This window comes from Echeneis naucrates, chromosome 3 (assembly GCF_900963305.1).
Source record: "Echeneis naucrates chromosome 3, fEcheNa1.1, whole genome shotgun sequence".
Lineage (NCBI taxonomy): Eukaryota > Metazoa > Chordata > Actinopteri > Carangiformes > Echeneidae > Echeneis > Echeneis naucrates.
The window spans coordinates 9,069,017-9,094,789 of NC_042513.1; the positions used below are offsets into that span (position 1 = coordinate 9,069,017).

The 25,773-nt window shown below is 40.7% G+C and overlaps 2 protein-coding genes across 6 annotated transcripts; both read right to left on the reverse strand.

Moving 5' to 3' along the window:
• Positions 1 to 729: 729 nt before the first annotated feature.
• Positions 730 to 6,980, reverse strand: LOC115040601 (CKLF-like MARVEL transmembrane domain containing 3). Its single transcript, XM_029497407.1, has 5 exons — positions 6,800 to 6,980; positions 3,650 to 3,805; positions 3,417 to 3,512; positions 3,190 to 3,307; positions 730 to 2,815 (listed from the first exon to the last, which is right to left on the reverse strand). Exons 1-5 carry the CDS (start codon positions 6,914 to 6,916, stop codon positions 2,787 to 2,789), a joined length of 516 nt encoding a protein of 171 aa, XP_029353267.1. The 5' UTR covers positions 6,917 to 6,980; the 3' UTR covers positions 730 to 2,786.
• Positions 6,981 to 7,221: 241 nt separating this feature from the next.
• Positions 7,222 to 25,749, reverse strand: galns (galactosamine (N-acetyl)-6-sulfatase). 5 transcript variants are annotated; one of them, XR_003840575.1, is made up of 15 exons: positions 25,616 to 25,749; positions 25,334 to 25,457; positions 24,598 to 24,672; positions 24,364 to 24,466; positions 24,065 to 24,208; positions 23,280 to 23,346; positions 21,948 to 22,075; positions 21,701 to 21,840; positions 21,476 to 21,579; positions 18,173 to 18,315; positions 17,302 to 17,404; positions 14,056 to 14,177; positions 10,272 to 10,389; positions 9,085 to 9,431; positions 7,222 to 8,235 (listed from the first exon to the last, which is right to left on the reverse strand). XR_003840575.1 is itself a non-coding variant. In XM_029497404.1 (14 exons), exons 1-14 carry the CDS (start codon positions 25,742 to 25,744, stop codon positions 9,345 to 9,347), a joined length of 1,587 nt encoding a protein of 528 aa, XP_029353264.1. In that variant the 5' UTR covers positions 25,745 to 25,749; the 3' UTR covers positions 7,222 to 9,344. The 5 variants fall into 5 exon arrangements, 2 of the variants coding, with proteins under 2 accessions (XP_029353264.1, XP_029353265.1); XR_003840573.1 differs by having other exon boundaries at positions 8,675 to 9,431; XR_003840574.1 differs by having other exon boundaries at positions 7,222 to 7,955; positions 8,080 to 9,431.
• Between the last annotated feature and the right edge of the window lie 24 nt (positions 25,750 to 25,773).

Consider the following 25,773-nt stretch of genomic DNA (forward strand, 5'->3'; position numbering starts at 1 on the left):
ACAATATCCTTGAGATACAAACAGGAAGTCTGTTTAATTTTTGACATTGTACTTATGTATTAAAACCACAATACAGCAACAGGAAATGGGGTTTTCTTTGTTGTTGAGGCCACATACACTGTGTGTATCAGGCTTGGGTGTGTTTGTGCAGCCAAAATTGACTCTAGGGCTCCATCTCCTGGTCTCCACTCAGAGTGTATTCATGGTGCCTGGTGAACTCACTTCTGGGTAACTACAATAAGTGTAAGGGAAGGAGCAGAAGTGCATTTGGCTGTGGACTGTGCCACTTTACAGTATGTCTGATTAATTACTCTTTTCTCATTTTTGTAAGTAACTTATATCGTGTTCTGCTTCTCTTGGATTGGTGACTGAAGTAATCGTATGGAAAGACAATCACATTTGTATTTATGTCTGTCACTGACATTGATGGATTTGTACTTGAGTGATATTCTCTTCACTTGAACATTTGCACAGCAAGTGCATTTTGCTATTTGATAACATAAACTGACCATAATAATTTTTTTCAAAACCTTTCCCCCTGCCGCTTTCTCTGTGTACAACATAACACTGCAATATGTTAGAGAATTTGTATTTATGAAAAAGAGAAGAACAGTTTTCCACTGTGGATTCCAGATTGGCATATAAATAGTGTAAAGCTCAGTCACACTGAAGTTGCTGTTTTCTTTTAATAATCTATGCTTTGTTAAAGACTGCATCAAGCTCTGTCTTGTACAGCGCAGAGCTGTACTTAGTGCTTTAATATTCAAAACATTCTCAATAGGCTTCACATCACTTTATAGTGGCAATTTCAATAAAGAGATCTGGACATTATTGAAAACAGCTCAGGCTTTTATTCAGACATTTTCACACAAAAGAAATAAAATTCAAAAGACAGACTTTATAGTTCACTCACAATAGTTCAACAACAGCCCTCTTGTAGGAATTGTGTTATCTTCATCATAGGATATTTTTAAACTGTGTATGCGCGTTGAATGGGTGTAGGTGACTTTGTTGCTGCCCAGTGACAATCAAGTGAACTGTTCCATTATTTATGAAGTTTGACCTCATCAGCATCAATAAAAGACGTTTTTTTCTCTCATTTTTTGCTTTGCCAATGTGTCTCTCAGATCATAGCATAAATAACTGCCCTTTTCTGAATTGGATTTATTAATACTGACTAGTGCAGATTTGTACCATTCTGAGTTGAAGTTAATATGATTTCAACAGTTTCACTATCTCAACTGTAAAAACTCCTCCATAAAAGGCACAGCAGTGAATCATCCACAGATGTAATTTCAGCTTTGTATTTTGTATGAAATCCTACATGAAAATCAGAGGCCACTAACTCCACTTATATCTATCTATTGGTAGTTCACAGTGCTGTTATAACTCTTGTGTAATGCACTTTATTTTCCACAAACAGTCACTGTGGCATTTTAGTGCGTCTAAATTGTCAGTAGTGGCAGTGGAAGAACTGAATCAAACATACACTTCCAGTCAGACATTTCTCGTTCAAATGAATAGGAAAGTGTGGCCACACTTTTGACTGGTAGTGCGCATGCAGAAACCGACAAACAAAAACAAAACAAAACACAAACTCAACCAAAACAAGAAAATATGTTCTTCAGAATACAATTCACATGTTTGATATTTAGCATTCAACACACTGATACTGCATTATATCACTTTCAATGCATTGTTATTCGCAGCCAAAAACAATGAAGTTGAAAACATTGCTTAAATTCACATAAAATTGCATAACAGTTTTAGGGCAAATCAAAGAATATTACAGCCCTGAAAAGGTTTTCATGCAGTACGGCATACCACAGGAGTCACATGTAAAGGAATGTAAGCAAAACATTATCTTACAATAGTAGGGACGATTGGAACGAGGTTGTAACCAGCCAACCTGCAAACCATCTGTTGTGCTACAGAGTTCACGTTTGGTTTTTAATAGGAATACTGTAATCCTTAGAAATGCTGGTTACACCCTGCTTAGGTACATTTAAAACAAATGCAGTGTAGTACAGCAGGTCTGCAATGAACCCACCATGCATGTTGTTAACAATTCATATTTTTACATAAATGGGTTTGGCAAGATAATAGAAATACTGAAAGCTTTACCTGATAAATTGCTGACTGGATATAGACTTGGCTAAGTTAGTAGCTCCATTCAAAAAGGTTGAAACACCTGTGTTGCAAATATCATTATTGGTATTCCCTAATTATTCATTGACTTTGGACATTAATTTAGTGTTGTAGTTTAATATGTCTCTAATAAAGGCCACAATACATGACCCAAAATCTATATTATCTATCAGTTTCAGACAACACTTCCCCAGTCAAATTTCATATCTTTACGATTTTAAGGATGAGATTTATAATGGAATGAATATTTTCCTCCAAATTATATGACAATTACTTATTTAATCTCAAAAAAAAAAATTAAAAAATACCAGCATCCTTGGAACTTTGGTTTAGGCTTGCTGATTGTTTTGTTTGGATTAATTTGTGAAATTAGTTTCCATTCTTAGGCACTCAACAGAAGAAACACTCAAAGAGGGATCTCCCTCTTTAAACCTACATAACTGTACAAAGAGTAACTCAACTACCAATAGATGCAAGAAATAAAAAAAAATCATTGTGACCTAGATGTGATTGTTGTTGAACACAGTGTAAAGGGTAATGCCACCTTGGCAGGACAAAACATGTGGATCAAATGGCAGTTCAGCAGTGGTCATTTCTCTAAGGACAAATGTGTCCCCCGGCGAAGGTCGGTCCTTGTCTCAGTCTGAATCAGAGTCTGAAAACTCATCTAGAAAACAAGTGACACAAGTCACATCTCTCCCCGGTGGTATCACACAGTCGCACTTATGAGACAACAGTGCAAATCATTACATCAACACACTGTTACAGTAATGACACAGTTCTGCAGTTGTAAGTGTATTAAATGCCATTTTTGAATATCTAACGAACCAAACTAGGCTATATAGTTGCAATTCATATTTTAAGCATACATATTACATTTCCATATATTCAATATAAAAAATAATCATAGCTCCTTTCAACATCATCACAATAACCTATAAACACATTGGATTAAACTCTATGTCTATCTATAAAAATGAAGTATATTTCTATATTATTTATTTATGTTCTTATATGGTCATAGATTAGAGATTAATTTACCTTGTTGCCGTGACGGCTCATCACTGGACTCCCTTCCCTGCTTTAAGAAATTTGCCAGCTCATTGAAAATGAAGTAAAAATCTAAAGCGAAAACAATGGTGGCTATGAACCCAAACACCTGTGAAAGGAGGGAAATTGGAAATGAATGCAATGAGAAACTACCAGCAGAATAAGATGTGAGGTTGTTGGACACAGGTTAGGTGCGTTGGCTATGGCGATGAATTTACCCCAGCAGCTTTAGAGGCTCCGCCCCCATATCTGGACACGGAAATTATGGAGATGATGAAAAAAATAATGGAAGCTGACACACATCTCAAGAAATCCTTGGAGAAAAGAAATAAACTCAGTTATTCAGAGGAAAAAAATCTAATCCAATTTCATCTTTTTTCAGCATGCGTTTACAACCAAGGCAACGTTTAAAAGTTTTACGTTTTATTCAAAAAATTCCCCATTCTCTCACCATTAGAGGCCAGAGGAAACCTTTAAACCTCTCGTTGAATTTGGTCGAGTAAGCAAATAACAAGAAGAGAGCAGCCAGGAACTCCAGCAGCGGGACAGTCACAAAGGCTGCGGCCGTGGATGCCGCAAAGCACACAAATGATACGAAGGAAAGAGCCTGAGAAAAAGAAACAGAGAGGGATAACTCAACATCTACTGTATGTTTGTGGCATTTCAATGTTCACAGTTCAACTATCTGAAGCTCAACGCAAATGAAAATGTATAATCCAAATGTTAACTCAAATAAAATTGAAGCTCCCTTTAACATCTTACATTCAAGATGTTACAATACACCAAAACTATACACAAGTGTGAATTATAGCCGTGGGCCCACTTCCTGTAAGGAGATCCAGCTGTTTATTCACAGAGGCATCTGCACTGTTAAACCACATTCAAATCATTCTCTCTCACACACAAACACAGTTGTGTAAACATTTGCAGACACAGATCTATAATAATTATAGAAGTTTAAATGTGCTTTGTTGTTCTGCTGTTAGTCACAATGCTGGTAAAGTGATCCTGCGTTGTGCACTACAGAGGATGGACACAGCATATCAGTGCAAAAGAATGCATGTCAAGACACTCTAAGGGCCGGCCATCTTGTCTTTGTCTCAGTCAGTCATCCCATGTTGGCCTGCGGACAGGAACTACCCTTGACTTAACCAAAACTGCTGAGTCTTCTGTACTTCAAAAAACACCATGGCTACTTTTAGACTCAGCGTTTTTATGCCTGTGATCTCACAAATGCCACATCAGAAAAACAACCTTTTTCTAAACGTTGTTTAGTATGGTACCCCACAGTAGCAAAGTGTAAGACCTCTTCCATGACAGAACTGTGCTGGGGCTGCAAACAAAGGCTGTTTTCATCGCTGATTCCTTCCACCGCTACACTACATGATACAACTGAAATAGCGAAAATTGTTAAAGTGCCTCTGAAAATAGCCCTGAGCACAGTATGACATCCATTTCTCTTACCAACAGCCCAAGAATCTTCTTTCTATAAAGATGCTTAACTCGATCACATGAGTTATGATATTCATGTGAATGAGGAAAGTGTGTCCAAACTTTTGACTGGTAGTGCACATAAACCCTGATATCAAGACGGCCAAAAGGCCAAAAGCACATTACATAGTGAGGTAAGAATTTTAACAATCTCCAATGTATGCCATACAAAGAGGAAGAGGCACAATCTGTACGCCTTGTCTGCACCATGTGCCATTTATTAGCAGCTTGTTTGCTCTTTGAAAATATCTCACACAATGCAAAAAAAAAAAAAAAAAAAAAAAAAACACATTTGTGAACACTCTCATAGGTTCACTTTCCTTATCAGGCGTGTCTCTGGCTGAGACTGAGAATCTTAATGAGAAGTGCATACTGGTCTGACACACTGTTTGGAATAATGCACGCTCAGCAGGATAAGTGTCTGGAGCCACAAACTGTTTTCTCTTGGGAAATGTCACATCCAACTCTTGAGCTCAATGACACTGACAGTAAAGCTTTGAGTTATATCGCAATAACAAACCAACGGTGACATTTTACGCTACGCAAGGAACTTTGCAGCCGCACGGTGCATATGCAGAAGAAATCCTGCAGGAAATACCTGAAATATACAGTCATTAGACAAGCTGTAATATAACTGTGGTTAAATCTAGTGTAGACTTAAATCCATGACTAAAGTAAAATGAAATGAATCAGATGAATTTTGGCCCTTGCTCAGAGAAATTAGTGCTAATTACTCATAAGCCCTAAATGGAATTTATTTATTTGCGAGCATAACAGAGGCCACAACAATTGCAGTTTGAAGCACCAACGAACTGTTCCAGCAAAGATTTAGTGTTGCTTTACACAGTGTTTAAATACTGTAAGGCAGAAAAGGCACAAATGACATTCCATTCACCTAAATTTTACTTGAGTCAGAAATGTTAGAGATTTAAATCTCCACACCAGGAAAGAATTTACCAGACTATCTGCAAAGCTCGATGCATCCCAACAGAGGTGAATGTGAAAACTGGCCCTTATGAGTGAAGCTATAAGTCATGATTGACTGAATCCTGGTCTACAGACATTCCACAATTACACACCGAGGTGAGGTGGTAAGGTGAATGTGTAGTCTAACACATATTTCATTATCGAATCACTTCAGTGAGTAGCTCAGGACCTCAGTCACTGCGATCTTCATTTCAAACTGTATCACTTGCTGTGTGAAACCACAGCTCTACGGTTTTCCTTGGACCTGACCTTTTCTATGGATGTCCCATTTGCATAACCTATACTAATAAGTCAACTTCGTTTTAGGATAGATGGTCCACCTGTCAGAAACCTCAGCATTGATGTAGTTCTTCTGCAAAAGTGTAAATCAGGCGTGCCCTCTGATCTACATGCACATAGCAGGAAATGGCTGTGTTTTCAATTGTCAGCCAAGGCCCCCGAGATTTTCAGACAGGTTACAAATGGATTTCAGTCTGAGGAGCATAATTACACTGTACAGATGGGGGATGGGGAGGCCACATGTCATGGCCACAGGATGAAGGATGTGACTGTGGGGCAGATAACAGCTCTATCACTGCCCAGCATAAGCTGAATGTCACATGACCCAGATGTGAGGGCTCCTACAGTCAGTGGAAGTGAGACACATGATGCTGGCCCTCAGCAGAGGCCACCATCACCCACTGTTTTTCAGTTCCTTCTGTGTTTGACCGGATCCCTTCAAACAGTTCATACTTGGACAACAACTGTTTAAACCGATGGGAGGTTCGCTGACTGTGCAGATCAGCAGTAAGCAGAAATGAACCAGTTCAAATGTTTATTCTAACTTTAAGGCGTTTACACCACGTTGCTATAAGATCTCACTGCTCCTCCCTTTAACTAATGGAAACCTTGTGAGAGAATCTGACTGAGCGATATCAAGAAGTCTGGAAAAGAAAGAGAGAAAGAAAAAGAACTCTTGAATATGAGCAACAGAGAGCTCCAACTTTGGGGAAATCTAATCAAACCGAGCGGCCCGAAACGCGACGCGCCTCGACTTTCAGACGCACGGGCGAAAGAGAAAAGGCCGAGAAGGAGCTTGAGTGACTTTCTGGCACACCCCTCAGGTCATTTCTTCCTTTCTTACCACTTCAGCGATGAGCAGCATTCCTTTCCTGGACGAAGCGAACTCTTTGCTCGGAAGAACCGACAGCAGGACAGTCTGACGCGGTCCGTTGGAGTCGGGAGCCTCGATGTCCCCCATTGTTGGAAAAAAAAACCCCTCCTCTTAAACTTCAGACGACCAGAAACTAACGGAACGGCGTCAGTGCAAGAAGTTAAAAAAAAAAAAGAAAAAAAGAAAAGAAAAGCAAGAAAGAGAGACAGAAAGAGGGGGCGTGAGGCTGCTGGGAGGTGGAGACGGAAACAATGACAGCGCGGAAACGCGGCTCCAACTCCCCGAAGCGCAACATCTGCTTTCTCCAGATGTGAAATGCGATGCCCTCCCAGCTGCAGACAGCAGCCCCACTCAGCCCCTCCAGGGCAAATGACCAAGCCGTGATGCCAAAGCGCAGACAAAAGCCTTTATTCACACTTACAAAACAAACAAGGCAAGGCAAGGTTATTTATGTAGCGCATTTCGTGCACAAAGGCAATTCAATGTGCTTTACGTATATACAGAGGACAAACAAACAAAAAACAAAACAGTTGACACTTTGAATTGCATCTGAAATCACTGTTAACACCTTTTGGAAGATATTGTGCAGGGGGGGTTATGACTTCTTGGAACAAGGTTGATTCATTGGGTGACTTGACTCTGGGTGTCACTTCTTGGCTTGTTGAACGTGATGTTCTTGAAAAGTGTGTAGCCGTCCACACAGAGCAGAGCGGTCAAGATAAGCCCAAATACCTGCACATTTGTAAAGAGCTCAGGATAAATACATCACAGCGCTGTACTCTGCATTACAACAGCTCAGTGTACATGTTCAGACTTTTACACATGTTGTGGGGGCAGCGCCTCTCTTTGGGGACAAAAATCAAGAATTCAGGAGAGAAAAACAGAACTCTATGGTTAAGACTTGGTTTGAGGTTATGGGGCAGTTTGGTTTGGATTAGGGTTAGAGTGGGGGCAAACAGAGGTTATGGTTAAGATATACAGGAAGTTTCCAGGATGTAAAGTGAAGACATAATTCAGAAATCTTTCTTACCCCTCCAACCAGTGTGCTTGTGCCACCATATGTAGCCACAGCCATCAGACTCAAGACAATAAAGAAATTTGCAGCAAAGACTGAATTAAAAAAGTCCTGTAGAAAAGACAAAGGTAGAATTTCTAAAATACATCCACAGCATCTTTTTCTCATCTCACTAGGATTAGAAATCACTGAATTCTCATGTTTATATTCAGTTAGGCTGCAAAACATCACCCACAAGAAGAGGCCAAAAGAAGAAAGTCAGCCTCTTGTTTAGTTTGAGCAGATACAGCAGCATCAGCAGTGATGTGATCAGAAACTCCAGCACGGTGGCTGCAATGTACTTTGGTCTGGGTCCGACAGCAAAACACACAAACGCTACAAACAGAGTCACCTAAAGCAGAAAAAGAGATACAATACACACAAAATTGTTACAGCAGTAAATTCAATAGCTCGTACATTATTCAGCTGTAATACAATGACTGGAGTCATTGTAGAAACAGGTTTTGCAGTTCATACAGAGAAAGAGGAAGTGGCTCTCGGCTCTGTTGATTTGCTACATTTAAAAAGAAACAACCAATGCAACTTTTCCTTCAACCTTGAAAACACTTTTTGTGAGGTGCTGCTGTCACCAAAACTAGTTCTAGTAACGCTGTTAATACGGGAAACTTGTTGCTCATTGCTTTGTTTCTTAGCTGTTTTGGTGTAAATCTGCAGCAACAAACAAAGTCCTGAGGCTATGCAACATCTCACCATCTCTGCTGCTTTCAGAATACCTCTCTTGGATTTGAGAAAAGCGGCGTCTACATCCATAGTTGTTGTTTTATTGTTACCTGCTGACATGATGGTGTAACTTCAATGGCAAAAACAAGCTGATTCTGTTTCCTGATTTCTTTTGAGCTGTACAGGAAGTGACTGTTGCTGAGTAAAGTTAAAGTACACACTCGCATATACGCAACCCTTCCGCTAAAGGAGGAATCCATTAATCAACTTGCTGTCACCCTTTTTTACTAGAAAATACAAACGGAAACAGAAATTTGAAAAATGTGTATTTTCAAATGCATTAAAAAGAATGGACAAATCTATGGCATGTTGATCTGTTAATTTACAGCACCCCAGTCAGGATGCATCACATTCAAATAACAATTTATTAAAAAACAGCATGATTGTAAAAGCATGCACAATTAATTAAATAAACCAACTTGACACAATTTATTACTGAAGGCATGATCCAAATAAATACCTCTCACTACAAAGAATGAGTGAATCCATTGGCTGTTCTTGCAGAGCAAAACTTTGGTTGGCTCAATAAATTTGCATCTTTAACAGTTCTTTGTCCTGTCAGTGTGCTGTTGTTTTACCAGCACAATTCCCTTGGTTTCCATATTGTGCATCAACTATTTGAAGAGAAAAAAAAAAAGCCTGCTTTTAAATGATAAGGTTGTTCGTTGAAAGGCACTTTGTGAGGTTTTGTGTTCCTCTGTCTAGCTCAAAGTTTCGTTCTCAGTGGGGCCAATCACACTTCCACGGCTCAGACTTGGGCACTTTGAGGCACTTTCCTAACTTCTCACATCCAGCTGGGGACCAGTTCTGCAACAGAGAACAGCCATCACAAGAAGCACAAAAAATAGATGTATCAAATATATTATTCAACTACTGTCAATATATTACAGCCTTGAGAGGGTTTTTTTTTGTCATGAAAAGCATTAGATAATTTTTGTGTCCTTTACTGACGGCCTTAGTTGATACTACAGCCAATCCTCTGCTCTTTGTATCTGGTTCACTTCATTTCAAGTAATTAGCTCAGGGTAAGCTAACGTATCCTGTGTGATTTAAATTTTAATCTTCCAGGAAAAGTCCCTGGAATTCAGACTTGCACACAAACACAACTTTCAACTGACATAGATTGTTGTAATTTTGGTCATCACAAGGGGGCAGTGCTATGACACAAATCAATCCAAGGCAGTATGGCACACGGTCCTCAGACATCAGGGAGACAAAGCCACAGTTTAGTTACTGCTTAAAAAAAGAAGAAAAAAAATCCCAGATTGGAGGAATAATTCATAATTCCTTCAAATATTATTCACATTGTGGAGCAACATTTTAACAATGATGAACAAATATGAAAATAGGAGCTGCTGAATTGGGGCACTGTTAATCTGCAGGCTCAATGAAGACTAATTGGATTGGTATGAACTCAGGCAAATAAATAAATAATAATAATAATGGAGATCAATATAGGTCTTAAACTGAATTTTTTTTCCAACAGAATGAATTTTATGATTTTTTTTCTCATTCATCTGAAGTACAAATGTAAATATATATAGGAAAAAGCAAAAAAAACCAACAAAAAAAAACCAACAAAATACATACAGTATCTGCTTTGGCGTAAGGTGAAAGATACACCTATTTATGGTATGTATATCTCACCATCACTGCCACGTCACACATATTGAGCTGGGGAAATCCAGGCACCAGGGTTTTCTTATGCTGCTCCACAACTGGAGAGATCCAGCTCAGCACATCCTGGTACTCTTTGGTCAAAACACTGCAAACACACACAACAGACATGGTCAGTCTGTTCATAACTAACAATGAGTTTGTCATCTATTACCTGTTTGGATGTTGAATAAAATATTTACATGTCAAATAAAGCGTCAAAAAATATTGTGGGGGAAAAAAAAAAAAAAAAACAAATCCAAGAGCCTGAAACAATATCAATAGACATTTGAACAAAAGTCCAAAAACCTGTGGTGGTGTTTTTAAATATGACTAAAATGGTTAACAGATGTTAAAAATAGCTGATTATTTATCAACTGTGTGACTGATCTGATGCTCTCAATAACACTACGTTCTGTTCACCACCTGAATTAAACACAGACGTCAGAATTGAAAGTTTGTAATGAGCAAATAGCTTAATAAATGAAAAAGAAATGAAAATGGTACAATCACAAAAATGATACTAAAGCAGTCTCTCTACATGGCTCTATATGTTATTGCGTAGTGCTTAGGAGTGACGCAGTGAATATCTGTATCTGATAATACAACTATCCAGTAGTCCTAATGTTTAGCTCATTACATTACAGTGGTGATGTGCTTCAGTTTTTCCAACAACAAAAACATAAACAGGCTGTCCACTGTGGTACCCTTTGGGAGAGTACACTCAGCAGGGTGAACTATGTAGCCTTCATCTCTTCCCCTGTCTGTCAATTACTGCTGCTGGACACCAGTGAGCCAGAGCACCTCTGTGCATTATTATATTCAGTGTGTAAAACACAGGGGCCCTGAAGGCTTTCAGAGGAACGCTGCTCTCAATAGGACCTGTAGGGTTAATAGGCTGTGTGTGCATGTGTGTGTTTACGGGAGCGTGTGTGTGTTGGGGGTGTGGGCGTCTGGTGGCGTGACACACAGATAGACAAATATCAGCAGTGCAATTACACCCTTGATACACTCGCTGGCAGCACCTGTGCCAGCCCTCCATCCTCCCTCCACAGCAAACCAAGCCCTCTGATTGGCCCCTGGGGAACACGTGCATGTGTGTGAGGTGAAGTGTCAATTAGAGTAATAACCCTAGGCTCTGTCCAGCTCACACCTACCCTCCCTCTCAGATCTCCCACAGGGCAGCAAGGCTTCCTCCATCAGGCAGCACCTGCTCCTTTCCTGGATACTCTCAGTCTTTACTTTCCCCTGCAATTACTCCACTGGTAACGCACTGGCTGCAATTGGTCCCTCTCCTTGTGTTTCACATTTGTCATAAACCAACTATTTTTGCATGTTGTGGCCCTAGCTGAGAGGGATAAAGCGGATTACTCCCTTGAGTAAAAAATGTATGAAAAAAAAAAAATAAAATAAAAAAATCAAACATTCACTTTAAATTGCTTCAGCTATCTAAAATCGCCTGATCTCCATCAGCAAGAAGGATATTTGATTCTCCTCCTGTCTGTTCCTACTACTGATCATCGCGATTCATTTTGTGATAAGCCATGAAGCAACTTAACAGAAGTAAATGTAAAGGAGATTTATCAGACAAGTCTGCAAGCAAAGCATGCCACATACTGAGAAACTTTCACAAGACCCAAAGTTTTCTGCTCTTTTGTATATGTGCTGAAAATCTTACAGTGCAGACCTCTAAATCAAAAACTAATAATACCATTTGTTTGTGCCTCCTCTGCAAACAAATAATGAAAAGCCCACAGTCAGCACACCTCATTATCATGATTATAACCGTTAGCTCACTGGTGTAGGGGCAAAATCTGGAATAATAAGCAGGCTGTATGCAAATTGAGTCTTTTGATTTATAATGTATGGCACCCAAGGGGGATGGGGGCATTGCTCAGGTGTGTCACCACTCTGATTACTGATTCATAACACTATTGCCGGAACACATGCACATGCACACACACGCGCACACACACACGAACCAACAGCCACAGTAGCAGAAGGTGGGGGAATTGAGGGGACAATGAAATACATCTGTCCTGCACACCCCTCCCCTCCCCTCCCCTCAACCATCTTCTCCTCCCCGGTGGAAATTGAGCACTTCAGTGAGGACTATTGATTGGGGACACAAGAGCATGGTGGCAGGCAGCAGATGAGGCCAGACTGTGCAGGGCTGCCTGCAGTGTTAGGGCAGGGACTGCAGTCTGGATGACTGGGGCTCTGGGGATGCGAGCTGAGGTAAGTGGTGAGAAAGGAGAATGTGTTAACCTCAGGGCCTCCGGTCACATCAATGGAGGGGGAAGTGGAAGGCAGGAAAAGTCTGAGGACAAGTCCGGTGTGGATTCTAACTCACTGAGGTAGGTAGCTGCAGACCAAGACAGATGGACCACCAGCGCAGGTCCTGTCATCCTCTAACTCCACTATACTAGTCATAGCAAGGCCTCTCTTTGTATCCTGCAGTTGAATGACAAACAGCTAGATATGAAAATGTCCGTATGTTATTTCCCAAACTCTCTGTTTGATTGTACAGTTATAATATACACTTTCTGTGTGTGCGTGTGTGCTCTTTGCTGTATCACAGCCTGCGACAGTAGTGAAGGTATGTGTGCAGACAGGCCCTACATCATCTTAAGTGGCTTTTTAGGTGTAGACAGAGATTAATGATGGCCAGGCAGCCAGTTCAGCAGGGGAACCGAGGAGAGCATGGACAAAACGCACACATATACACGAGTGTACAGACACAGATACATAACTAGTATGGAATACAAGTGGCCTGGTGGATGAAGAGGGACAGCAGCTGAATGGTGGGAAGTGAGCTAAAAAGCTCGCCCTACCACTAAGTAGGTGGGGGGGCACCTTGTAGACACACTCCATGACCCATGTGTGCAGAAGTGTGGATTTTTGGTTTGTGTATGTGTGCACTCAGCACAACACATGGCTGCATGTTGATTGTTTTTCTTTTTTTTTCATTTTTATTATTCTTCCAAGTGAATGGCAAGGCTAAAAGGTGGGCAAATGAAAAACAGCATGAATGTTTTATCATCCAATCTCACTTCAGAACTGAAAGGAGTTTGTGAAGGAGTTAAAGAGGAGATGAAGCCAGAGCAGAGAATGAATGAATGAGCGGCAGAGCTGGAGACGGCGGAAAATAAAGGTCAGTCGAGGTTTCCTGCTAAGTGGCATCCAAAGCCATCAATGTGCACAAAAGAGAAGTTATTTTGAGATTATCTTAATGTATTAGCCATGGTTTCACACACATACGTGTGTGTGTGTATGTGTGTGTGTGTGTGTGTGTACACATATATATATATATATATACATATACATATACATATACATATGTATAGGCAGTGTTCAGTCTATCTTTGCAATCATGCTTTGTATTAGTCATCTGGTGCCGCTCTCTTCTTCATAATTTTCTGAGCTGAGGCAGAGACACATTAAACTCCATTAAACAGCACTCGCTCTCAATTTAGACATGAACAATTTAACTTGCAATCATAACCTGCAGTGATGCACCTGACGGTTGAGGGCCAGATAGTAATCTTTAAGGAGCTGTTTGAAATCACAAAGAGAAAGGTGTAATCAGGCGAGCTCTGGCTGAGCAGATCAATCCACTGCCTCCTTTTTCATGCCTCTGAATCAACATTGATCTCATACACAGAAGTCTGTGCTACCAACAGGCAAACAACCTTCCTATTGCCACACCACTCCTCTACGTTTTATTTCATTTCTTCTGTTTGTGCCGCCTGCTCTTCTCCTCCAGGTGACTGACCTGAGTGGGTACTTTTCTCCAGGATCTCGTCCTAAGTGGAAAATGATTGGCTGCAGCGTGTGCTCTCTCTGGTCATGAGTAGTCACATCTGGGACTTCTTGACCAGGACAAAAGTTGATACCCTGTGAGAGAAAACAGAAACATTGGTGAAATTCTATCTACATTTGAAGTAAATCTGAGAATCAGTGTCAAAAAACGTGTTGAGGCAGACATTTTCAAAACTCCCATCTGGTTTACACACTTATGGACTAGTACGTAGGATGGCCTGCCATTTTAGTCTCAGCTACAGGTTAAGGACTTTGCATTGATCGCACAGTACTGAGTGTAGAGAAGTATAGAGAGTCTCTCTGTGATTCTGTATGATCCAAAGTCATGTTATAGGCCATATTTGACTGTAAAACTGCCCTAAATTAAATATGAAGGTGACTTCACACATTCATGAGAAAATCTGCTTCTGGCCACACATAATTTCCTCATTTTGAGCCTCTATTTCTTTTATGATATGTGTTGCATTTGGTCTTTTTTATTGGCCTATGTTTGTTTCTCTTACACGTTTTGGTTCTTTTCCATGTATGTCTCAATATATACTGCACTGAACTGTGCTGCATGCATAATTTCTTTGTGGTATGCTCTATGTGTACATCATCACCATCTCCAAGTTTGTTTTGTTATTTATGTAGTTACTGCTGATACATCAAGTCATTCGTAAAATCGAGGACTTTTCCTGCCTCCCTTTTCATCTCTCCACGCCTTCGTCTCTGCCCCCTGACTTCATTCTCATGAGCCTGGCAATGATCTGAGCCTGATTGAGTCAGTCACTCCTTCACAACCCCCTGGAGATCTCTCGCCTCCTTCAACACACACACGCATTCACACACCCAAACCACACAGATTTCGATGAGCACAACTAATATTGAGAAAGCATTCATCTGTAAGGCACTCTTGCTGCCCCCCTCTGAGCACCTAAAAATACATATAGACAAGAGAGATAGAGAGAGAGTGAGAGCGATAGATACCCCCCGGCCCGCACAGCTTCTCTAATCCAGCCTTGTCCTTTTGATGCCAACATCTTAGAAATGCAGAAAGGAATGAAGGAAAAAAATCATCCCAGAGAGGCAACAAAAAAAAAAAAGGCCTGCTGTGTGCACTATATCTCTCCGACTCTGACTCCGACCCAAGACATGACAGCTAGAACATATCTCGCTCGTCACTAATGTTATGGATACAAGGAGGCTGCCTTCGAACTTGAGCAGAGCAGTCGCTATTACAAGATAAGGTACAACAAAGCCATATTTGGGCCTATTTTGGGAAAAAAAAGGGATGATAAGAAAGAACAATAAATTCATGGAGATCTGGCTAAAACAATGTATTGACTATTTGACAACAAAATGCAACAGATCAGTGGAAGATTCTTATATACAGTTTTAAGCTGCTTATACATTAGTGTTTCAATTGTCATTTTATCACATTCATTTAACAGCTGGAGATATTAGTTCTTTTAAGATTTCACATAAAAACACATGAGATTACAAAATATAGTGCAGCCAACTGTTTTAGCTAAATGAGCAACATTTCACAAAAACAACAACAAAAAAAAAACTATTATTACAATAATTATTTCACATTGTTGCATTGGTACTTTCACTTAAGTAGTCTGTCTACTTTGCCTCAGTACTACAGTACACTACCTATGGCATGATGTATTTTGTGTCTCAAACAAATGTGATATCAAGGAATAACTAAGAGTCTGTGAAACAGGTCCCTTGTTGGTTTTCATTCATGACTGTGTATTTAGTATTAGTTGCATAGGTAAAAAGAACTATCCCAACTGTCACAGAGCTCCTATTCCAGCTCATGTTACTCAACGATCCAAATACAAAGGAGCCTCAGCTCCAACAAACTGCATTTTGCAATATTAACATCACTATGCTGCCTGAAGAGAGTTTGATAAGAGCCATTTAAGCCTGTGAAATTTCTCATTTTCCCCATGGCTGAACTGCTTGAACGCAGCCAGGACAGAGCAATACATCTCCCACCTATTAACCTGTAATTTCATTCTTCTTCACAGACATACATCTTCCCTTGTTTATTTTTCACCATGAGCCAAGAAAACCAAATTATTTTTTAAAATATTACCAAAGCTGAGGAAGAGCAAGCAGAGAAACATTGCAAAAGGGGTTTGATCGTGAATTTCTGTTGAAAGACAGGCTGAACTTGGATCTGAGTGTTTGTGTGTGTGTGTGTGTGTGTGTGTGTGTGGAGGGGGGGGTGTCAGGTCAATGCAATTTTATAAGTGAATGAAAGGTATGAATAAGAAGGTAAAACATGCACAAGTGCATTTTTTCCGTTAAAACTGATTTACAAAAGATAAGATCAGATCAGATTTTTCATGTTAATGAAATGCATTGTGAGATACAAAAGAAAAATTGATAAAGATTCAATGATAATGACCACTCATTATTTCACACACACACACACACACACACACAAAGACAAACATCTGTATGGAGAATTGAACATGCAAGTACATGCTTTTTGCTGTCCTTTCTCTCTGTACACACATCAATCGATAGGCAACTCACAGGCAATCAGACGCCATTATTTGTGAAGTTCCACTTCAGTTCACATGAGTTGATAAAGGAGGCTGCTATTGATTCAGCGGCCCTGAAGGAGAGAGCAATTTAAGAGACCGATGGGGCATAAAACAAACTGGATCTCAGGAAAAGCAGCACCATGGAGGGAGGACAGGAGAACATTTTTTAATGGACAGGGAGAGAGAATGACGAACTTGACGTTTCTTTTTCTCAAGTGTCAGGTTTCACATTTCTCCTGATAATATTTAATCAACACTGAGTTGATTTAATTGTAGCCGAGGGATACTGCTGGCATCTGCCTCTTTCTTTCCTCTTTTTAAGCAGCATGAAGCCAAAAGAACAAGCCTACAGCAGGGAAGGATGGCATGTGAATCGAGAGGAGGAAAAATCTCCACTGGAGTTATAACAAACAAGTCAACTGATTGATTAATGGTGTAAGTTTGCTGACGTGGGGGCTCTTCGTTAATATTCATTATGCTCTGATGTACGCAGCAGTCAACTGATGAGCCATTTTCAAGATAACACCAAAAGTGAGAGTGTTAGTGTGTTTGAGTCAGATTAAGACTGACAAAGAGGGAGGAGGTGGCAATGTAAATCAAGGCTTGAAGAGGCAGAGATGGGATAGAGTTGCTGTGTTAAAAGGGATCCTTACTATTTTCATCTCCTCCTTTGAGTTGCTCCAGGTCCAGTAGTGTGCCTTGTATTGTCCTAGCCTCACTGCCATCAACTCATTCCCACGGTAAAAGAAGATTGGCCTGTTGTGAGTGACAGGAAGGAGGAATACTGCTCAGATCAATTGTTTCTTCACAGGTGATTTTACTCAAAATGATGCAGACATTTTTTTTTTTATAAACCTTACCATTGTCAAATGTCTCACTCAAAACTACCAACAGACAAAGTCAGGCATTCGGCTGCATTAACCATGCACCGTGCAAATAAGTGCTAGGTTTCAGGTCAATCCTAAACTAAAGGGCTGGAGTAACTGACCTCGGTTTATGCTACTACTGTATAGCATGTTATCACACCAGTTTTCCTCTCTTTTTTTTTTTTTTTTTTTACTTACTAACCCCTGATCAAATTTTAAAAAAATCTAAATAATCGTGTTCACCTTTAAAGTTTTACATGGTCCAAATACAGTATATTTGCTGACCTCATCCAATGAATCAGGCTGTGAGGTCTACTCATCAAAAATACTGGCTCTCCTGGGTGTGGCACTCAAACTTCAAAGCGTCTCCCTGTACTCATCTGATCCAGAGACTCCTGTGACAGCTTTCTGAAGCAGCTTTAACCGACAAGCTGAATCTGAATGCCTCCACATTTTTGTTTTGTTGCTTCTTATTTATAGCTTACTTTTATTACCATATTATTTCTAGCTTCTGCACTTACATATTAATGAAAATTATTTTGTGCTTTTTCTTTTTTGGCCATTATCACTCACAGATGTGACCATGAAGGTAAAAAGAAGCCCCAAAGTAAAGACATCAAACAAGCCAAATCTCTGGTAAAATGCTGTAAACTCAGACCTGTTTTGGAGTGTGTGCGTGTGCTGCAGCAACACTGGTGTCAGGTCCAGTCCATCCAGGGCTCTGTCATCAGGAGGGCTGATGCCAGCCAGAGCCAGACTGGTAGTGAACAGGTCCATCACATTGGCCAACTGGAAGCTCATCTGAAAAAGACAGAGAATGAACAAAACAAAACATCTGTCTGTAAGATGACAAGCACATATAGCACAATCCAGACATCTGGCATGAATAATTCTGAGTGAAGAGAATAAGTCAAATTGCTGCACACTAATAAATTAAAAGGCTTTGCTAAAAAAAAAAAAAAAAATACTGTTATATGTTGAGATCAACCACCTAGTCTGGTCCTGATCTTATTCTTTTTGCAATGATTTAACTTTTAGTTTCAGCGATTAATGGAAAATAATTTAAAACAGTTTCCAAATGAAGAATGAACTGTTTCATGCCCAACAATCTGGATTTTCTTCATGCATGAACGAATACAAGCTAACAATGTGCTGTCATGACAGGATATATGCATGTATGGATAGCAAGGTGTGCACATGTGCATGAAAGAGGTGCATTTTTCCAGTCACCTTTCTAATCTCTGTATGCAGGTTTATTATAAAACCTCCAAAATGCCTCTTCTCTAAATGAGAGAGGGGCAAAAAAAAAAAAAAAAAAAATAGAAGAGGAAGTAAGAAGAGGACGAGGCCCGGGAAAGCAGGCAGCTGGAGCGAGCTGGTGTTTTATCTCCTTCTCCCAGTTGCAGTGAAAAGCTTTATTTTATTTATAAACTTTGAACTATTTTCAGATAAAATGCCATTTTTTCACTGTCATCTTTGATCTTCCATTGCATTCTCTCCTGAGCAAGCCTTAGAGGGAGACGGTACGCTCTCAATCAGATAGCACTATCAGGCCTCTGCAGCTGCACTGCTATGTGCCGCTGTGCTCCTATCGGCAGCCAACACACATTCAGACACAGACTCTCACTCACACGCTCTCTCTCTAACACACACACACTCCTAAGCACTGAAATGAATTCCCTTTTCTTCTGTATCCACAGAACTAGCCACAGAAAAGACTCCACAATGCATTCCACGATCTATCTGCACATCCAGACACTTCCTCACGCACAACACAAACAGATTCAGTCCTTCACTTCATTTTTTTTAAGTCCCCCCCTCACACAGACACACACAAACAAACCATTAAAGCAGACAGGACAAAAGGACACAAGAAGCAAAACTGGCATTCAGTTTCAACAACTTGCATGACAAAGCAAGACTTTTGTACTCTTTCTCATAAGTTGCCATCTTTCATTTACATCCTTTATTAGCTCTGCCCTCTGCTGCTGTCTGTACTGCAGTTAACTGTGTCTTCCCCCTTTCTTCCTCTCCTCTTTTTTGTCTGACTCATCAGACTCCATTAATGCCACAATCTCTTTTTCTTACTATGTTGTGGGCGGTCATGTTGGTTGCTGGAGGAGGCAGTGCTTCTTCCCATTCTGCCCATGTGTCTGTTGCCTGATAAAACCCAACAAGGGGCATTGTGACGCTTGAGAATGTTGTGTGGCCAACATCCCACCCGCCTCGGTACCTTTGTTCCTACAGCCTCCACTCCTCATCATCACGCCCCTCCTCTTCCTCAGCCACTGGAAGAATGCTGAATCTGCACCTGCTTAAGACCAACTGTGCTCTGTCATTCCAGCACATCTCAACCCATCCCCTTTGACTAATTAAAAAGATATCTGGTGCACTTTTTCACAGGTTAAACTTTTGTGTTTCATCACTCATTTACACTCAAATATATATTGAAGTGGTTTTTCCTATCACCAACAAGTCCTGATACCACAAAGACTAAGCTGTGCTCATTTGGTACAATAAACCTGCTTAACAAAGGCTTGCTTAGCTGTTTATTGTTACCACCATTTTTCTTCATGAGCTTATGGACTTGTCACTGCACAGATCAACAGAGATTTCAGAGCACTAGAAAGGGGGGGGGGGGGGGGGGGGGGGGGGGGGGGGGGGGGGGGGTCTGGTCTGGTCTGTCCTCGCTCCCAAAAACACAGAGTGTTGAATCCAGGGATACAAAGTACAGTAACTCCAACAAAGCAGCTTTGTCATCACAAACCCAGAGAGCTTCAGGGAGGATCTACAGACCCCCATTCTCACAGTAAAGCCACAACAGCAAATACAAACACGTGCAGGTGTTTTGTGGCACTCTAACAGCAGTATTTACTCTCATGTCTCTTCCACTGGACTGAAATGTCTCTCACGCATACAAGTAATCCAGCATACATTCAAAAGCAAGCCTATGTATGTAGGCATATTGGGTCAACAAAAAATACAGAGACATGTTTTCCACACTGGCACATGCACACACATACACACACTGGCTAGTTATAATGTGGCACAGGTGCAGCTAAACCCTGCAAAAGCAACACAAAATTCCTGGCACTGTGGCATTGCCAGCATCTTTAGTACTCCTCCTTTTCTACACCAGGCGCCTCTTTTACTTCCTCCTTGCTTCCTTCCCTGCACCCCCTCTTGCACTCCTCCCGTCCCTTTATCCTGAGCGCCTGGCATATTCAGATACTGAAGTCCTCATTACGGCTCAATCCAACCTCAGCAAACACACAAACAGATTAGCCGCTTAAGACGCTCCCAATCCCCCTCTCCCTCGCTATTCTGCTGTACTATCAGGCCCCAGCACACCCCTGTGAGATGAGCCAGGGGCAAGGCTTACTGCAGACTGCAGCCTCCGCTCGCTCCTCCACCAAATCCCTCTGCGTCACAGCCCCGTGTCACAGCTGCCCCTAATACAATTAAAAGTCATTTGCAGAATGCACAGGCTTAGGGGATCACGGTGGGGTGGGGGGAGTGAAGGGGGTGGGGGGGTTGGGGGGGGGTGAGAGTTTGGGCATTAATTCCAGCCAAAACTATTCAAGGAAACAGTGGGGCGAGAAGAGTGCCCACAAGCTTCATAACCAAAATCACACATCTTATCTTCACTGTTTCTGGAGTTCAGCCCCTGAATAGAAACTCAAATGAACAAATTAACTGAATGCTTTACCACTGGGTCAGAGTATGAACGTGTAAAGTGATAAATGATACACAAATGAAACAAAACAACACAGTTATTCAAAAGAGGGGATTAGTGAAATGATTATGTCTTTATGCTGAACCTGATCCAGAGTACAGAAGTTGCCTGCAGCTTTACAGAGAACATTGCAGCTCTGGGTACCTGTTGATAGGAAGAACATTAGGAGCAACAATAATTGAAGTAAAATTAAAAACAGGCTCAGGATCCTGGGCTTATTCTTACTGTGCCTTTTTGGATGTGTCCGGGCCACCAGGCAATCGCTGGCTCCCTCATGCCTCCTTCAAAAGTTGTCTGCTTCCCACAAAGGAACGGCCCATTGCTGCCACCTTAAGAGTCAGCAGCAATATTAGTTATCAACTCCAGCCCACATAGAAAGGAGAAGGGAGCCAGAGTGTCAGAGTTAGGCATCAAAACGTGGTTTCAAAAAGAAAAAAAAAATGTCCTTGCCTTCTTTTGGGGCAGATATGAGAGCAGCTCCATTGTCTGAGGTGAAGAAAACAAAGGTATTATTGTCAATGCCCAGAGTCTTCAGCCATGACAAGATCTGACCGATGCTGTGGTCCAGCTCCATCACTGCATCTCCATACCTACAGGACACGGCCAATCACAGCTCAAATCTATCATTGGAAATAATCATGTGCATCAGATGGGCAGTGTGTCAATAAAAGAGTCAGTAAGGTAGCATGCTTTTTACCGGCCTCGCTGGCTCTTCCCTAGGAATTGCTTGGAGGCATAGACTGGGGCATGAGTAGCATCAGGGGCCCAGTAGAGGAAGAAAGGTTGCCGGGCCTCAGTCTGACGTTGTATGAATTCAAGGCCTTGCTGTAAGAGATGGGAGGTACAACAGACTATTATAACACTGTCAAAAGAGTTAGTGTAGCTTTTACGCAACCATGAAACCTCTTTTCTCCTTGTCAAAAACTGATATTAACTATATTTTGAGTGTGTGGGACATTCTGCGGCCTGCGTACCGGACACCTAGCTGAGAGAAATGTGACCGCATACAGTCCAAAAAAAAAAAAAAACTCATGAGAGTTAAAATCTTCTGTATTCGTTTGAATGGCGTTACACACATATTGATTCCACATTAAGCAAATTTTAGAGGCTGCAGTTTGAGGTGCTGTTGCATTTCTACCCTTTTGCACACATCCCTAATCAATATAAATGATGACTTAATTTTAGAAACACTTCTCAGTAAAATGCAATACAGATAAAACACAAACAGTTAACATTATAATGATCTTGTTGCAGCTGATTTTTATTAGACTGCATCAGTTGTAGCTGGCTTTACATTAGCCAGTGAAAAAGTATTGTACATCTATGTGAAAGACAGAAATGCAAAAGCATCCGACTCTATTCAATAAAAATGGCATTGTTTAATTTCTATTTGGTGTCATGTTTTTAAAAAATGAGCCATTGCACAGTATACATTTTTCAGAACACACTTATTACACAATTATTAAGTCAACAGGATACAAAGTTTTTCACTTTGCAAAATGTATAGTATCAGTGATGGTTGTATTTTTATAACACATAACTGTGACACACTATTTTCTTTAATGCTAACACAAGTACGTCCTATGAGGCATGGAAATTCTGCACAAATATAGAGCAAAAACAAACTTCAACAATCAGACATGTTAGCTAGGATTTCAAAGTTTTACTTTTGTTTCATTTTCAAAACAATCAGCTGCATTAATAACTGCACTGCCGAAACCAGTTTAGTCTCACAGGACATGCTAAATTGAGCTCTATAAAGCTCCTGTGAGATCTGTCCTCTTCGTGAGATGACTTATTACACCTCACAAGCAGAATAGAATGGAAAGGGCTGATGTAGATGATGCAGATAATCAGTGCCAGTGAGCACATCAGTGAACAATCCATTGAAGACTGGCAATGATCAAAGGCCCAAATCAGGCTTTTTGTACCTTTATGCCAAAGACACTGCTTGTTGTAACTGCACTGAGAGAGCTGCACCACCTGAGATGGAGAAAACCTTGAAAAGGACAGGTGAGCCTTAACTTACCAGCAGATAGATCTGTGTGAGGTTGGACTCTCCACTCCTTATATCAATTTTGAACTCCTCGTAGTATCTAAAAAATGAGTGGGCGGACATAATTTGTTAAATAAACCTTTATTTGAAGACGTGCATACTTTGTCTCTTCTACGATTACCTGGCTGTATCATTAGGGCTTTTGAATTTTTCAAAATTGACTAAAACTACTGTCAACAATATCATTAAGTAAAGGAAAGCAAAATTCTCTCTCTTGTGGATTGTGGATTTTTCTGTGAAAGACATATTTGGGAAGTCTCAGTAGAGCTGAGCAGAGGGAATGGATATAAGCTGTTGCTGAAGCGTGACGCGGCGAGCAGAGAAGCAGTGACAGGCATCTCTCTTTCCTACACTTCACTTCCTCCAGGTGTCCTTGCACAGAGCCAGCGCAACCTGCCGTCTCTTGAGGGCGTATGTGTGTCTTTGTGTATTTTTGTCTATGTGTGTGTATATCTGCCCAGGGCCCAGGTATGCAGCGCTGATTAAACCCACGGCTAAGCGCAAAAACACGCCCGGCTGCCAGTTTCAATGACCCTGAATACACATATGGCTGTTTTGGGGAAAACAAATGGGCGGAAAATGGAATACACAAGCACAGCTGGTACAGAGCAGGAAGAGGAGGGGAGACACTCAACTCATCTAGAGAAGCAGCCAGCAAAACTATTCCTCTGAGTCATGGGAAAGAAGATATTTATAGATTTTCAGCTTCTGTTCCTGTGTCTGCTGTTGAGTACATGAGTACTTGCATGTGATACTACCTGCCAAGCATCTCAGAATTGTTGTAGACGGGGATGTTTGGTCTGATGCTGCTGTTGTATGGGCCAAAGTGGCAGTTTGGTGCACCAAACCATTCATCGAAACCGTTCTCCAGGGGAAGGTACTGTGGCCTGTGGCCCAAATGCCTGCGGTGACAAAACAAAACACTGAAAGAGGATATGACTTCATAATGTGGTATGGCTTTTACCTATGTAAATTATCTTAATCCTTTTCCACCGCTGCATGTAACCTCTAAGCCTTTGGAAACTACTGGAAGCTGGAGTACAGTCAAAGATCTCACCACTTGCCGACTATCTTGCTGACGTAGCCCTTTTTCTTCAACATCTTGGGTAACAAAATTTCATCCTTGGAGATTCCTCCCACTATCTCCTGTGGTGTGTATGCTATTGAAAAGGGTTTTGAAAATGTAACATTTTCCATGACTTAACTGCACACTGTGTACTTCAACATCCTGGGAAACACGTAAGAAATCATTTGCTGCAAGATGACAAGAGATATACAATTGAGAGTGTACCATTTCGGGCGTGACCGTTTGTGGTGTAGAAACCATTTCTGACAGGCAGCCTACCAGTCAGAAGTGCAGCTCTGGCTGTGGTTGAAATGGCAAGGAAGAAAAAAAACATTATTAGAATCATTAGAATTTCTGTGTTGGTGTTTCTAACACTTACATGTCCTCTATATTTGGTTGTTAAACAAACAAAATCAAAATTTATACTTAACAAGAAGTAACAAAAACTGCTCAGACATTTATATCAGTTTTGATGTGTGAACTAAATTCTTTCAGATTGCTGTGGAATTTTTTTCTTCAAATTATGACAAACATTAACCTTATTAATCAACTGCTATTAATGAATAAATCCAACTTAAGTGTGCACACTAATCACACTACTCAGTCATCTGGTGAAAACCTGTAATGCCACAGATCCACTGAAGAAGAGGTCTCAAGGAGATATCTTTACTACTACTTTTTTCTTACTTTTTGGTGCTTGGAATTAAAAATAAAAAAATCCATAATTATTCTTAAAATTACTTATGTCATTATTTTGTAATTTTTAACTTCTTTCCTGTAATTTGTTTTGCATGTATTTGAATGATTACATGTGTGAGCTTTGCTTTAGCATAGTTAGCGTTAACTGTACGAAAGGTAAATCAGGACTTTTGTATTAACATGGGAATGCTTTCAAAAGATTTTGATGATATGACAGTAAAAACAAGTGGAAACAGGTTCACAACAGGGAACGCTTACTTACATGGTGAACAAAGGGGATTGGCCGTGTAAAAGTTTGGAAACAACATCCCCTCTGCAGCCATCGCATCCAAGTTAGGGGTTTCTTTAGAGGGCTGGCCAAACACCCCCAAGTCCCCCCAACCCATCTGAGGCGGAGGGGTGTTTTATTACCAGGTCCAGCATGCACAGACAAATTCAAGAACACACACTTAAATGTTACCGGTGGTTATTACTGTTTCATGATATTTACAGCAACAACAGCTTCTATTCTGCGAGAGCCGCAAGCACACAATAAACAACTTACATCATCCATCAGCATGATGATAATGTTTGGAGACGAGACATTTGATGGCTTTTCTGTCAAAGAACAACATAGTGAGGCAGCGAGGAGAGTCAGAGTTAGAGCAGACATCACTCGCAGGACTGCAGTCATGTGAGCGTCCGATTTGAGGAAGTGTTTTG

Bases quoted from the DNA above. Each gene is read 5' to 3' on its own strand.
- LOC115040601 (XM_029497407.1), bottom strand. From the start codon at position 6,916: ATGGGGGACATCGAGGCTCCCGACTCCAACGGACCGCGTCAGACTGTC. The intron at 3,806-6,799 runs GTAAGAAAGGAA...TCTTTTTCTCAG, and splicing joins TGCTGCTCATCGCTGAAGTG to GCTCTTTCCTTCGTATCATT. The intron at 2,816-3,189 runs GTAAATTAATCT...CTTGTTTTCTAG, and splicing joins TGAGCCGTCACGGCAACAAG to ATGAGTTTTCAGACTCTGAT.
- galns (XM_029497404.1), bottom strand. From the start codon at position 25,744: ATGACTGCAGTCCTGCGAGTGATGTCTGCTCTAACTCTGACTCTCCTC. The intron at 21,841-21,947 runs GTAAAAAGCATG...CGTGTCCTGTAG, and splicing joins GGGAAGAGCCAGCGAGGCCG to GTATGGAGATGCAGTGATGG. The intron at 17,405-18,172 runs GTCTGAGTTTAC...CACTCACAACAG, and splicing joins ACGCACACACTCCAAAACAG to GCCAATCTTCTTTTACCGTG.